Source organism: Myiozetetes cayanensis, unplaced genomic scaffold (assembly GCF_022539395.1).
Source record: "Myiozetetes cayanensis isolate MyiCay16 unplaced genomic scaffold, myiCay2020 scf17, whole genome shotgun sequence".
Classification (NCBI taxonomy): Eukaryota; Metazoa; Chordata; class Aves; order Passeriformes; family Tyrannidae; genus Myiozetetes; species Myiozetetes cayanensis.
Window position 1 is genome coordinate 4,205,720 of NW_026087378.1, and position 14,693 is coordinate 4,220,412.

General features: G+C 53.7%; 1 protein-coding gene across 2 annotated transcripts in view; it reads left to right on the top strand.

Annotated features, from left to right (window-relative positions):
• Window positions 1-14,073, top strand: part of PPP2R2B (protein phosphatase 2 regulatory subunit Bbeta) — a 66,056-nt gene extending 51,983 nt beyond the window's left edge. For both annotated transcript variants that reach the window (XM_050311813.1, XM_050311814.1), the window contains 5 exons: window positions 6,385-6,562; window positions 7,778-7,942; window positions 10,738-10,907; window positions 11,460-11,551; window positions 12,075-14,073. In XM_050311813.1, the coding sequence (XP_050167770.1) occupies window positions 6,385-6,562; window positions 7,778-7,942; window positions 10,738-10,907; window positions 11,460-11,551; window positions 12,075-12,354 (885 nt within the window). In that variant the 3' untranslated portion in view covers window positions 12,355-14,073. The remainder of the gene's footprint in view (window positions 1-6,384; window positions 6,563-7,777; window positions 7,943-10,737; window positions 10,908-11,459; window positions 11,552-12,074) is intronic.
• Window positions 14,074-14,693: the final 620 nt, after the last annotated feature.

Consider the following 14,693-nt stretch of genomic DNA (forward strand, 5'->3'; position numbering starts at 1 on the left):
ATTGAGAACCCCAGGCAGGTGGTTCATTCTTGTCTCCATGCAGGGTTGCTCCTGGTGCCTGGCAGCATTTTTCTTTGCAGTGCAAGAGACCATTTATTTCATGTAGATGTGTATCTGCTGTTATGTTCAGGCAGCATTTCCAGCCTAACATGCCGTTGCCTGACAGCCCGTTGGAGAGGTTTGCTTGGCATCCGGCTGTTGGAGCTGGGGCTGTCAGCCCTCAGTGGGGCAGGAAGCAGGGTTTGGAAAAGCAGAAGTGTTAAGGGTGTTACCCCAGGTAGTGCTTCCTTCTCTGGCTAAACACACTGGGAAGGCCCTAGGATTTCTTCTTCCCCTGTAGAAAGGCACAGTGAAATATCAGAGAACTGGACACTACTGGAGTCCACTCTCTGCCTCAAAAGTTTCAGCCTTTGTTTTACCCTCAGCCCTTTCACTCCTGGCAGCAGCTCGGTGCCGTGTGGCTGGAGGAGTTGCTGTTTGGTGTCTGCCAGTGCACCAGGATCAGGCACTGCCGCTGCTGCTCCCGGTGAGCAGCCCTGCGGGAGCGCACAGCTCCTGCTCCACCACGGCACCGGGAGGTAAAACATGCTGTTAGTGCTCGGTGTTATGGTTATTGGTATCTGCTGTGCACTGCCTGCGGTCCCTGAGGACAGAGGATTGAGGAGGCTTCTGCCAGCTCTGTTTGATCTAATGTTTTGATGATTTTACTTAGACAGATATTTACATAGCTGTAACCGTTTTGCTGCAGCTTGGTGTATCTCTGACGTGTAATTGTCCTGTGATGCTCGTGCTTTGGAGTAAAGCCACATCCATCCACGGTTTAATTTTCAACCACAAACAAGCAAAAAAGGATTTTAAACCCACCTTGATGCAGTCATTTCTCACCCATTTGGCTTAATGGTTTAAATACGCTTGATGAGCATCATCCTCTGAGGAATTTCTAACCCACATAGTGCAAAAGGAATATTTAACTCTGCTTAGGGTGTGAAGTGTGGTGTTTGCTGTCAGTAGAAGAGCTCTGCTGATTTGAATCGCCCCAAGTCTAATAACTGCAGCCCTTCAGCCTGATGTAACAGCCTCGGCGTGCCTCCTGAGTGCCGCTCTCCGTACCTGTGCCAAGGGATGTGTGCAAGAGATAATTGACACAAGTAATAGTCAGGGCTTAAACCTTTTCAAAGAGAGGATGTGTTTGCTTTGGTCCCTCCCAGAGCAGTCAGTCTGTGGTGACACCCTGGGTGCTCTGTCCCATGGAGCCGGTGGGCACCGGGTGCTGCAGGCGCTTGGCGTGGGCTGTGCCGCTGGTGGGAAGGTGCGATGGGCTGGGCTGTTGTGTGCCCGATTCTTCATGTTTGTGGCTGTCACAGAGCCCTCCCTGATTAGGAGCTACCTCTTCATACCCTCCAGCAAATTCCATCATAAATCCTGGTTTGTATCTCCTATTTTGCCAAAGCATTCAGAGTTCTTGGCCCCTGTGCACAGTTTCCCAGGGAGGCTGTGCTGTGCCCCACTGCATCCAGTGCCCCTGGCAGCAGCCCCAGAGAGGCTGTGATGGGAGATGCCTCAGAGATGAGGGCTGCTGTACTGCTGTGCTGCTGCTGCCTTTCTGCCCCAGCAAAGAGATTTGTCTCTTTTCCTTGTATACATTCCACAGAGCATTTCAGTGGCAAGGCAGTGTGGGCCATTTGGCTTTTTTTGGCTATAAAATGCACATGGCAGAACTAATCAATTTCAAATGTTCGTCAGCAAAGCAGTGCCATGGAAACTAAAAAAAAAAAAAGGGTTTTCCCGTTTTAATTAGTTGCTTCCAGTGCCTCAGAGCAGCTCAGGGTGTGACATCCACACACTTGGTTGCCCTCTGGGGTCCAGCCCTTCAGGGTGTGACACCCACACACTCGGCTGCCCTTTGGGGGCCTGGCCACTCTGTCCACTCTGGGCTCGCCACCACACACTGGGAAACTGCCGTGCAGATCGGGGTGTGCTGGGGCCCGCTGGCTCAGAGTCACTGACCTTTCAGATATTTTTTCCTCTCTTTTCCACAGCAATGACCCTGCTGGTATCTGTGTCCAGACATGCTGTAACAGCAACGTGCCAGGCAGTGTTATCACATGGGTTTGAATCACTGTGAATGGGGTTTGGGAACATGGCTGTGTTTCTGCACAATCCACCCCGGAAAAGCAGGGAAACTGTGAACTGCCTGGTGGGGTTTTCCTGACATGGGCTATTTTTCAGTGGGAGAAGTAAGCTAAAAAGCCATCTTTTCAAATCATCACCTCTTTAAGGGGAATGCAGTTCTGATGGGAGTAGCATGAGGAGTTCAGGGGTTTAACTTCAGATAAGCAAAATGTTCTGTTTGTTCTCTGAGGTCTCTGCAGGCTCAGGTGGGTCTTTAGGGGGCACTGAGTCCGTGCCCATGTTCCACTGTCTGAGAACAGCCTCAAGGACAGGCAGCAGAAGGAGTGGTGTGAATGCAGTGCTGGGCAGTGAGGGTCATGTCTGGGGACAAGAGGTGGGACCAGCAGCTCCATCAGCTGTGTGGATGAGCAGTGAGGCAGCGGCTTTGTCCTCCCACAGGAAGGTCCCTTCCGCATATCACAGGGCAGGTCTAACGTGACAAAATCCTGAGAAGCGTGAAATTGTCAGTCTGCCATGAAAATAGTGTTTGATGCTCATTTTGTCTGCAAAATATTAATCTGGAGGTGACATTGGGCAGTCACAGAATGGGCCTTGTGTAGGTAGGAAACGAATGGGGAGTGTGCCTGGGGGAGCTCAGCTGCTGGATGGAGTAGCTCAGCTGCTGGGGTGGGTGGAAAACTCACTGGATTTATCCCTGAGCGCTTGCTCTGCTCCTGATTTGCCAGGGACTGGATTATAGTTTCCTTCTCGCAGACCCAAGGCTGAGGTCAATCCAGGATTCGGTTTGACTAATCCCCCTTGTCCAAATCCTGTGGGAGGCTGTGGAGCAAGCTGGGCACCAGCCGTGCTGGTGTGGAGTGGGGGGTGGGCTGGGGGAGAGGGATTGCACAGTCACCTGCTGGGCTGGCCTGGCATCACCACTGGGCTGATCCAGCACCACCAACTGTGCTGATCCGGCACTGCTGCTGTGCTGGTCCAGCACCACCACCCTCAGCTCTCACTGGAGAGGGATGTGTGTCCTGCTGCAAATGCAGGAGCGAGGAAAGCTCTCCCCACTGGTTCACAGCATGGCTGGTCCAGCTGAGCGTGGTCCAGCTGGTCCAGCTGTGCCTGTCAGGGTCACAGGGGGAACTGCCTGCAGCTGGTCCCGCTGCACCTGGCAGGGAAACACAGAGCTATGGCTGCAGCTGGTGCTGGGCTTGGTCACCCTGGCAAGGTGGGGATTGGGTAGACACCTAATGGATTATTTGTTGGGATTATTTTATGGCCAACTGCTCAGGTTCAGGTTGGCTCTCAGTGTAAGTCCAGTGTGGTCCAGTGGACCCAGAGGGTTTCCCTGGCGCTAACCAGAAGCAAATCCCCCTCTCCATTGCACAGAAATGGGTAGGAGGTCCCACTGCAGTCAGTCATGTCATATTCACACCCTTTGGGAATTCCTGGCCCCCGGTGTGTCCCATGAGGATTTGCAGCATTGATTTCCCTTTGCGTGCAGGTGGTTGGGTCCGTGTCCTCCGTGGGGCTGTGTGGGAGGTCCATGTCCCCGCCTGACCCCCAGTAAGGGGCAGCTCAAACCTGGCACATGTTGGCTGTGGCCTTTGGGAGGTTTGTGACCGTGCTGTCCCGGGAGCTGAGCCCTTGATCCTTTCCCCCACATATTGACCTGTGTTTTGCTAAAGCTGCTGCCACGTGGCAGCTCTGGGCAGAGGAGGAGGCGTTGCTGTGAAGCACTGAATCTCTGTGGCTCTGCAGGCCACGTCCATCACAGCAGCTGTGAATGGCACGGAGAGCTCAACCACGCAGAGCTTTTCCACAGGGAGCATTGGGTGACAGCCGACATGACAGACAATGAAAGGGGAAGCCTGATGGGGACAGGGGCAATTACTGACACTGCATCCCTGGCACTGTGGTCCTTTGCTCAGGGCTGGAGGTGGCAGGAGGATGCACAGTAGCAGTGGTGGAGAAGGCCAGCTCCCTCCACCCCAACCACCGAGAAAATGAGATTTACAGCTCAAGGGCAGGTTAGTGTCTCATAAATTCGGGGAAGCCTTTGCCAGACACAGGGAGAGGGATCAAGTGTCATGTGTGCTTGGAGTGAGTGGGACGTCTCTTCTGCAGTGGGTGCCTGCTAAAGGCAGGACGAAAAATTAAGACATATTTTGTTTTAAATGAAAAATGACTGGAATTCCCCCCTTCCTGAAAACAGAAAGTAATTGAATTTATTAGTGCTTTATTTTATTTGACAGTCTTTCTGTGTACTTGATGCGCTTTGTTACACTGAATTACCCTTTAATAATGGGTGTGTGTGACACCAGAGCCTGCCCTGAGGTGGGCTCTGGAACTGGAGCAGGGATTTGTAAGGAGGCCTCTGCTGTTGAGGATTGCCATGGCACTGCTGATGGAGTCTGGTTGGTTGGCCAGATGCTGACTCAGCCTGTGCCTGCTTCAAAAAAGCACAAGACCCAGTTCCAGTTGCTGTCACCTTGCCCCATTTGTTGATGTTCCCTCTCCACCGCAGCTGAGGGCTGGGCAGCTGCTCCCCTCAGCCATCCTAAGCCAGGGTTCCCTGCACTGCAGGATCCCACTGTTGGGAGACAAGCTTTTCGAACCAGTGTGTGCTCCTGGCACATTCCTGGCTGCTCCTGCCTCAAAGTGCTTTCAGGGTTAGATCCTGATTGCTGATATCCTTAAGCAAAAGCTTGCAGCATGTGTGTGCTGGTGCCCATATTTCAGTGCAGATTCTTCCCACTGTAGCAGATAAAAATCCCTGCCTTAACAAACGAGTCATGCATGACCAGGTTTGTCACTCTCGTGGGGTTTTGTCTGGGGATGGGCCAAATCCCAGGCATAAAAAAAGTCTCCCCAGGATCTGGCTCTGAAGTAACGTGGAGAATGTTCTTGGCTGAGGAGTTTGTTGTACCACCATGGTTGTGAGTGGCTGCCATGTAGGAGCGAGTAGGGAATTGTGCTGGGGCACTGGGAACTGCGGGCACCCACAGTGTTGGGATCAGCTCAGGGATTGCCTGGACTGTGGAAGGGGACCAGTCCGGGTCTGACCACGAGCTGTACCGGGTCACACAGAGCCATCTCGCTGAGCAGAGTACCCTACTCAAGCCTTCTCTGTGCTTGTTTTTGTTCCCAGCCAGGCTCGGTGAAGCTGCTGAGCCCTTTATCGTGTTGCACAACCATCGTGTTCCCGGCGGTCGGGCTGACAGCCGGTCCCTGTGGTCCTGGAGCCGCTGTCCCCCGTCCCCGGCTGGCTGAGCAGAGTCCGTCAGCGCAAACGATGCATCATTGGCTGTGTCAGGTGGAATTAGCAGGCAGGCTCGTCACATTAGGCTCAGGCTCTGAGCTGGCAGCGCCCGTGCTCTCGTGTCACTCGAGCTGGCTGTCACTCCCATCCCCACCTCTGCAACCATGGGAAATCTCTTCAGGCAGCACACAGATAATAAAAGTAATGAAGTAGCTGGAGGGAACAGCTCACTGGCGAGCGGGAGCATGGACTGACACATTCCTAGTGTATTAAGTTTCCTTCAAAGCGTTGTGTCCGAAGTTATTACTGACCCCACTCCTCGCACACATGGTCCCTACTGCAGCTCCCCATGCCCTCTGGGTTATGCTGATTCACCTAAAGGCAGTTCTGTCCCTGATTCTTCCCTCTACCCTTGCTTGTGTGCTCCTCGCTCTGTCCCTTTTCATCTCCTACCTCCGTCAGTTCGCTGTGAGGCAAATGCAAAGAGGTTAAAGGAAAAATTGTGCTGACCTGGCTCTCTCAAGAAATGTATTTCTGTTAGAAATGCTCCAGGAATTTCAGATCCCAGCTATCAGTGATAAAACGAGGCAGAAGCATTTTTTTTGTGTTTGTTTTTTTTGGTGTTTTGTTTGTTTGTTTGTTTGTTCGTGGTTTTGTGGGGTTTTTTGTTTTTTTGGTTTTTTTACTTGTTTCAAAGCTGGAGCAATTGCTGCAGCGAGATCAGAGCCTGGTTTACTGGGCTGCTTCACTGTGCTCTAACCATCCTGGAGCCTCTCTCAAAATTAGAAGGCTTTTTGGTTTTGCTTGTCCTTCTGTCATACACTTGAGAAGGCATTAGGTTTTCCTGGAGAGAGTCTGTTAGGCAGGTGGGATGGAGCGCCGGCAGCCAGAACTCTGTGGGACACTGTGGGGGTGTGTCCCCATGCTGGGTGCTGGCGTGAGTTGGAGGGCACGGCCAGCCCCTGTCCCTTGGTGCTGATGCTCTGCTCCCCATCCTGCAGGTCCCCGTGCTGCGGCCCATGGACCTGATGGTGGAGGCCACTCCGCGGAGGGTGTTTGCCAACGCGCACACCTACCACATCAACTCCATCTCCGTCAACAGCGACTACGAGACCTACATGTCAGCGGACGACCTGAGGATAAACCTGTGGAATTTTGAAATCACAAATCAGAGTTTTAGTATCCTTTGGTGCACATGGCCCTGGGGACAGCCCTGGATCCTGGTGAGGGCCTGTGCCTGCGGGGATGGTGACCAGGCAGTTCAGCAGCTCACTTGGCTCCGCACCGGGTCTCGGTGCCTCAGTACAGGAGCTTCACCCTCTGGCAAGGCTGGCAGGGGCTCTGGAATACGAGATAATGCTGCCTGCCGTGCACCTGACTGCAGAGCGCCCGAGGTGCCCAGTCCCAGGTGTCATTACCAAAGGCACTGCCCTCTCGTCTCTGGCTCTGCTGCCGGCGGGATGCTGGGCTGTGTCCCACGAGCACATCCAGCCGTCACACCGAACCGCTCCCTCCACGGCACGGGGCTCAGCTGGCATCGCCACTGCTGCTGCTGTCACCTGCCATGTGGGTGACACGTTTCTGAATTTGCCTGCAGGGCCTGGTGGGATGGGTGGAGGGAGGGGGATCTGCAGGTGGTGGAGGAGACAGACGCCTTGGGGAAGATGGAGACACTAATGGTGCGGTCCCCGTTATACCCTGCAGCAGGTGACAGGCTGCCAGTCACCGCCGTACAAATGAGGTCGTGCCAGTCACCCTTGTAACAGCTGCATCGGAAATAATAACACGGGGCACTAATCATCAGTGATATTTATATGGTGTTTCCTGCCGAGAAATCCCTGGGGCACAGTTGAGGCAGCTGGAGAGGATTTCAGCAGTCACAGGCGTGTGGCTGTGGGAGCTCAGAGTGGGTGTGGGAAAGTAGGGCTGCAGTGCCTGCTTTTTTTCAAAGATGAGGGTGAGGAGAACTAAATCTGGGTCAAACCTCAGGTTGTTTAGATGGCCCCAGGGACTTAGAGGGGGTTTTCTGTTGCCTGCTGTGCCCTGGATTTGAGCCCCCAAGCTGCAATACAAGATGTTTACTCTGGCCTGTAAGAACAGATCAGGTCTCGTGCCCCACAGAGGGTCTCCTGGCTGGGGTTCCAGAGCTGGGGTTCCCAACTGAAAAGAAAATGTGTTGGATGTCGGCTTTCTCCTGCGCTGGTGGGGGCTGGGCTCGCTCTGTGCTGCGGTTTTGCCCCAGGATGGTGCTGCCTGCCAGGAACACCCGATTTGCCTGGGGTGAGGGGAAGCCCCCTTGCCAGGAGATGTCAGCAGGAGCAGAACAGGAGGAGACCCCACGGGAGGAGTGGGGTTTGGGCTGGGCTGTGTGGGCTCCTTGACTCGCCCTGCCAGACATCGTGGACATCAAGCCAGCCAACATGGAGGAGCTGACAGAGGTGATCACGGCCGCCGAGTTCCACCCGCACCACTGCAACACCTTCGTGTACAGCAGCAGCAAAGGCACCATCCGGCTGTGTGACATGCGCACCGCTGCCCTCTGCGACCGCCACGCCAAGTGTGAGTGCAGGGCCCCTTGGGTTAAAGGAGCACAAAAAAGGGAGTGTGGAGACCCACCTGGGCTTGGGTCTGCCCTACCGCCTTGTCTCCTTCTCCCCCTCGTGTGCCAGGCTCCAGTCCCCATGGACACCCACCCTCACACATCCTGCCTGTCCCCAAGAGGAGCAGCTTCCCCTGTGTCCTGGCTCCACAGTTTTTGGGGAGGAGGTTAAAACCACTGTGGTGATGTTTTGGGTCCAAAGGGTTGCAGGAATGTCAGTGCAGAGCAACTACTGAGGTGTCAATGCCAGACAGGGATCGCTGTATTCCGTTCAGGCTGTTTGTCCAAACAGCCGCGAGTCTTTTTGTCAGCTGTGGGGTCAGGAGAGGCAGAAAAGCCCCCTTGAAGTTCAGTGTAAGTGGGGCCCGTGGGGATGAGTGAACTGCTGCGTCCAGCACAGTCAGTCCCGGCTCAGCCTGCACGTGTTGGGTGGTGTTTACTGGGAATATTCTTCTTGTCAACAACTGCTCAGTGGAACGGAGACAAAACACCGTGGCTTTCATGGGTGAGCTGGCAAATACCTGCTGCTGCTCATTGTGCCCTGGCAGCTCCTGGAAGGCAATCCTGTGCTGGTCACAGCGGGGAAAATCAAACACAGAGGTGGGACAGACTGAAGGGTTTGATACCTGCCTTAGGACAAAGAGGTGTAGCAGAGCCCTGGGGCGCTGTGCTACCTCCCTGGGCAGCCAAACCCCTGTGTCTCCTCTTGTGGGAGTTTGCTTCAGAAAGTGGCCAGCATCCTGTGGGAAGTTAAGGAGACTTTCAGTATTCAGAGTGTGATCAGGTTACAAGGACAAGATGCACAAACTGGGTTCAGCTGACTGCAGCCCCCTGCTAACAACCTGCCTGCAGCAAGCCCCTGGCTGTGTTTGGGTTTAGGTCTCCTGGTGTGGTAGGGAATTACACCCCAGCTGCTGCTTCTGGGCTCCTGAGCCACAGTTGCTGTCCAATACCTGTTTTTAACCCGGGTAAAGCAGACAGAGGAAAGCTCACATCGCTGGTGGTAGTTTGGGAAATACTGAATGGCGGTTTTCCCAAATGAAACTGAGGAAAACACACCTGGTCTGTCCCTGCATTTCCCATCCATGGCTCACAGTCTGACAGCAATGGTTCCCAGCTGAAAATCGTAATACAATTAAGGAGCAAACAAAATTCATTTTCCTGACACTTCAGCTGCAGAAACCTCCAGCATTTCCCTTTGTTTGGGCACTGCCTGGTCCCACCAGCCCTCAGCAACACACTGACCGTGGTGTATCCTGCTCGGTGTGACCTCTCCCGTGACATCTCCTGATTGATTCCCTTCCATCCCTCCGAAGCATCAGCTGCAGTCAATTGTGCTTCAGCAGATGTGGAAGTCGAAATTGAGACAGTTCATCAAAGTTCAAAATGAAAAGCAACATTGGCTTTCGGAGCAAATCCTCCAACGGAGACATTTAATAACTGTCAATATTTAATAAAACTGCTCTGCACATCCCGTCAGGTTTATGTAGATTGTGAAGTCACTGCTTGGGGCAGCTCTGACTTGGTGCTTCTCTTATTAAGGTTTGTTTGCCCACATTATTTGAAGCTTCTCTGTGACATCTGTGTTACCCCTGGTGCAGAGCTGGCCTGAGGGAACAGCAGCTTTGATAGGAATATGCGGGATGTGGGAATGTGAGGAGCTAATAGGAATGTCCTCTCTGTGGGGACACTCTGTGAAGATCCATGTGCTGTAGCGCTCAGAGGGGCAGTGGCCCTGTGAGGGGATACCTTCCCTAGCTCACCAGGCACATGGGAATCATGTGCATTATCTGAAGCACCACGGCAAGCCAGAGGGGAGACTGGGATCCCAGGAGCAGCTGGTAATGCCAGCAAAAGCAGTCCTTTTTGGAAAGGATGTGGAAAGCGAGGTAAAGCCCCACTGGGGGTTCTACAGTTATTTCCCTGTAGCAAAAGGTATTGGGCTTTCCACTTTTTTTTTAAGGAGCCACCTGTGATTTTACCTGCCAAGCTCCTGAACCACAGGCTCAAGGCACAGCCCCCTTCCCTTGGGACCTGCCCTGCTGACTGTGCTGCTGCTGCAGGGCTGGGGAAGGAGGGAGGGCTGGCAGGGCAGCGCCCGCTCGGTGCCAGAGAAAATAGGTTCGTTGTGTAAGAGAGAATTAGTGCTCAGAAATCCTTTCCATGAGCTCAGCAGCCCAGATCTGCTTCTGCAGCAGGAGCAAAGCCACACAAAAGCCTTCAGCTCAAAGCAAAAATAGCTGCCCCAAGCCCCTGCCCTGCCTGGCTGCCGGCTTTGGCTCACAGACCCACCCAGGACTGGGCAGCACCATCCGTGTGTGTGCTGGGACCTCTGACATTGCAGTGTGTGTGTGCTGGGTCCCTGGTCAGGGCACTGATGTCACTTTGGAATCAAATCTGTAAAATATATTTAATTTGGAACTTTATTGGTCTCCTTCAATCTGTGATTTATTCAAAGACTGATCAGATCAAATATGGAGGTTGCAGTGACTATAAAATATTTACATTGATGTCAGTTATGCTGCCTGCCAATTCCTGGAGAGCAGAGGTGCTGTGCCAGGGGCCCAGGCTCCTGGGCTCTCCGTAGGATCAGTCTCCAGCGATCCTTCCTGGGTACAGCAGTATAGCTCCTGGGATGTCCAATTCCCTCCCAGGAACTTCCCACAGTGCTGGGAAGGGGTGGCAGGTCCCTGGCCTGGGATCAGGGAGCTCCTGCCTTGGCTCATGCCAGGACTTGTCCTTTCCTCTTCCACAGTTTTTGAAGAGCCCGAAGACCCGAGTAACCGGTCATTTTTTTCTGAGATCATCTCCTCAATCTCCGATGTCAAATTCAGCCACAGTGGGAGGTACATCATGACCCGGGACTACCTCACTGTCAAGGTGTGGGACTTGAACATGGAGAACCGGCCCATCGAGACCTACCAGGTGAGTGTGGCACGGCTGGACACCTGCACTGGTGGGACACCCACTGAGGTCCTTCCTGAGCCATGGCCTGGGCTGGTGTTAGGAGTGGCAGGTACACACCTGCTGGGTGGGAGCTTCGTACCTTTAGATGGTGGAAAGCAAATGAAGAGTTGTTAGATATGGCCTGGAGTGGCCAGGTGAGCTGTCAGCACATCCCCAGGCTGGGGATGGGTAAGGAGGGGAAACTCAGGTGCTGGTGGCTGGGACAGCCAGGTGGGAGGCCTTGTGCAGAGCAATAGCCCTGTCCCTGCCACCCTTTGCCAGGGGATGTCCCCTGTCACTGCCCAGTGCTGTCCAAGCCATATGTGGAGCGTGGCTGAAGGTTTTTACAGGAGAAGGGTGGCTGTGGCAGGGCACAGGGTGCCAGGCAGTGCCCAACGCTGACAGCTCGGCTGTGGCGAGCCCAGGGCTGGGCTGGGTCCATCCGCTCCCAGTGAGTGCAGGGCTGGGTCTGCTGGTCACTGGGCTGTGCTGGTCAGTGTGGGGAGCTCATCCCATCCCTCCTGCTGGCAGGTCCATGACTACCTGCGGAGCAAGCTCTGCTCACTCTACGAGAACGACTGCATCTTCGACAAGTTCGAGTGCGTCTGGAACGGGTCTGACAGGTGAGCGTGCAGCGGTGGGGCTGCGTCCTGCCCAGGGATGCTCAATTTGGGGTGGGCTGAGGGGTTCCAAAGATCCTGGCAGCCTCTTCCCAGGCCTTTGGCTGGGTGCAGGATCTGGAGAGGTGCAACAGGGACCACCTGCACCTGCAGCCTCTACGTGAGTCTTGCTGGGGTTGTCTGAGTGTCCCACTCTCTACTGGACGGGATCAGCTCCATCTCCCACAGCTGCAGAAGGGTGATGATAGGTTTAGCTCCAGAGTGCCAAAATCTGGGGATGACGAGTATCCAGGTGTGACTCACACTGAGCCAGGCAGCAGGAAGCATGCGAGGCTGGCTGACCTGGCAGGGCTGGCAGATTTTTTGTCTGAGCCATCAGAGCGAGCTGACGAGGCACGGCTGGGCCTGAGCCAAATTCCAGCTCTTACCAAATCTCATTAAGCCTCTGAATGTTCAGTCTGCCTCTTGTTCACCAGCAGTTTGCCTCTGAAAAGGTGTGAAAATCATCTGTCCTTCCCCCTCACAGTGTCATCATGACCGGCTCCTACAACAACTTCTTCCGCATGTTCGACCGCAACACCAAGCGCGACGTGACGCTGGAGGCGTCGCGGGAGAACAGCAAACCCCGCGCCATCCTCAAGCCCCGCAAGGTCTGCGTGGGTGGCAAGCGCAGGAAAGACGAGATCAGCGTGGACAGTCTGGACTTTAGCAAAAAGATCCTGCACACAGCTTGGCACCCCTCCGAGAACATCATTGCCGTGGCAGCCACGAACAACCTGTACATATTCCAGGACAAGGTTAACTAGGAGGACCAGGTGTTCTTTAGGAGTCTCATGTACTGATACCAGTAAACACATGGTTTCAACTGTTTCTTTTCTTTCTTTCTTTTTTTTTTTTTCCTTTCCTTTCCTTCCTGTTCTTTGTTCAGTTCCTGCTCTGCAGATCGCGGTTACGCAGAGGAGCACTGGGGCACCCCGGCCCAGGGCCACGGGGGCACCCCACAGGACACCAGATTTACATAGGGAGAGCTGAGACGTGGTTGGGAGTGTCAGGCCCAGCTATCCCATGTCCCCAGGCAGTGGTGGGGTGGCAGTGACCCTCCACCGACGGCCAAGGGGGTGATGCAGGGGGGGCTGTTGGCTGGGGAGGAGGGTGTGGGGCTAACACACCGTGACCCCTGGGCAGCTCTGGTGACAGTGGTCCCACTCCAATTGTTTTATACTTGATCCCAGAAATGTTCCACCTGTTGTGTTGAAGATTGGAACGCTGCCTCCCTTTGCCATTTTCCACATTTGTCTTTTTATTACAATTACTTTGTGTTTTAACAACAGAGACAGCAAAACCAAACGTAAAATGGAAAAGTTCAGTTTTGCAATGGATGAGCTTAAGGGGGGGGATGTGCTGCACTCTCAGATGTGTCTGCTCCGGCCAGGCTGCCCCCTCACCCCCAGACCCCTCCTGAGGATTTGGCTTTGTAGATACTGTGGTGCCTTCTTTGGTATATGAAATACCTTTATAAACAATGCTTCCGACCTGCATTGATCGCAAACCAAACCGACCCTGGGCTCTGCTGCAGTTCTGGGCTTTGCTTTGGTCATTTTCCTCATTCTGTTGTGAGCTCTTGCATGTCGTGACTGACTCTCTCTCTCTCTTTCTCTCTATCTCTCTTTTTTAATTAATTTATTTATTTATTCAATTTTTTTAAAGGTAAAGTATAAGTTGCTAATTTATGACCTTCTAAAGAAGAATCCAACCGTATATTGCTGTTAGCCCCTGACTGTGTCAGAGAGAGGCTGTCTGCAGTCCTACATTATAATAACAATGATAATAATAATAAAACCAGTAACTCTTTCTCTTTGCATGGCGAGGCTGCCTCTTTCTACTCTACAGATTGGTCAGGTCCCTCTTTTACTTGAGCAATTGTTCAATTAAAAACAAAAAAACAAGGACGACTGGATTTTCCATAAACCAGAAAACTGCTCCTGCAGCAAGCAGCAAATGAATAAATGAAGTCAATTACAAAATCCAACACCATCACTTTGGCAGTGTCTCCGCAGGGGCGACCCCGCTGCCACCCCTCCTGTGGGGGCAGTGGGCACCCCCAGCACCCATCGCCTGGAGGGACCGGGACACGGCTCACCGAGGGCCAGGTGCCTCCCGGACAGCCTCTCTGCGAGGATCCTGGAGTGTCCCGACCAGGGAGATGAACTGCTGCACACCCACGGAGCACACGGACTGTGTGGAAAACCAGGAGCTGGGCGGCCGCAGGGACCCCTCGGGGTGTGGAGCTGCTGGGACGCCCCGGCCCCGCACGCCACCTTCAGAGGAGCCATCCCAAGGCAAAAACAAAGTGCACTGGCTTATGGATTTATTCCAAGGGATGGCTTTCAGGAGTAACATTTTTTTTTTAAACTAAATGATAAAATAGCCAGAGTAAATGAACCATTTTTTAAGAAAACGCTCTTTTTTGGTTCTGTAAGGAGAGCCTGTGCTGCGGTGTCAGAAGTAAAGTTGTCCCAAACGTGTCTGTGTGGAGTCGCTGCCTGTTGTGCCTCTTGTGGGAGGGGGACTGTGGCTCTGCACGGTCCAAGGGCCCCTGGTCTGAGGGTGGCTGCCAGTCCTGTGCTGATGAGGGATGGATGGGGGGTCCCTGAGACCCCAGGGATTCTCTGGGTCCCTCTGAGGGTGTGGGATGTGGGGCCCTGTGGAACATGGGGAGTGGGAGCACCCAGACCTCCCCCACTGCAACAGCACAAACCTCAGTACTCACAGCCCTGCAAGGAGCTGCTGCTCCCCCCCACGATCACTGTCCTAATTCTGGGCTATTCCTGATGATGAATTTAAACTGCAGCCTTTAATTAGCAGTTGCAGGGCACAGACTGTGCTGTCAGGGACGTGTTCCTCAGACTCTCGTTTACCTCCACATTGACTACAGGACCTTAATCCGTTGAAGCAGCAAAGATCCAGCCCTGGCTCTGCTCTGTGGGGTGCAGCACGTCCTGGGTTGCTGAGCCTGGTTGCTCCACAAGGCAGAAGTGAGTCCAGCTTTTCAAAAATGGAATTTCTTTTCCCTTCTTCAAGCTTGCTTGGATTTCACCTCTGCCCTGCTCTGAGTGTTTGGCCACAGCAGCAGCCCGTGGGCAGG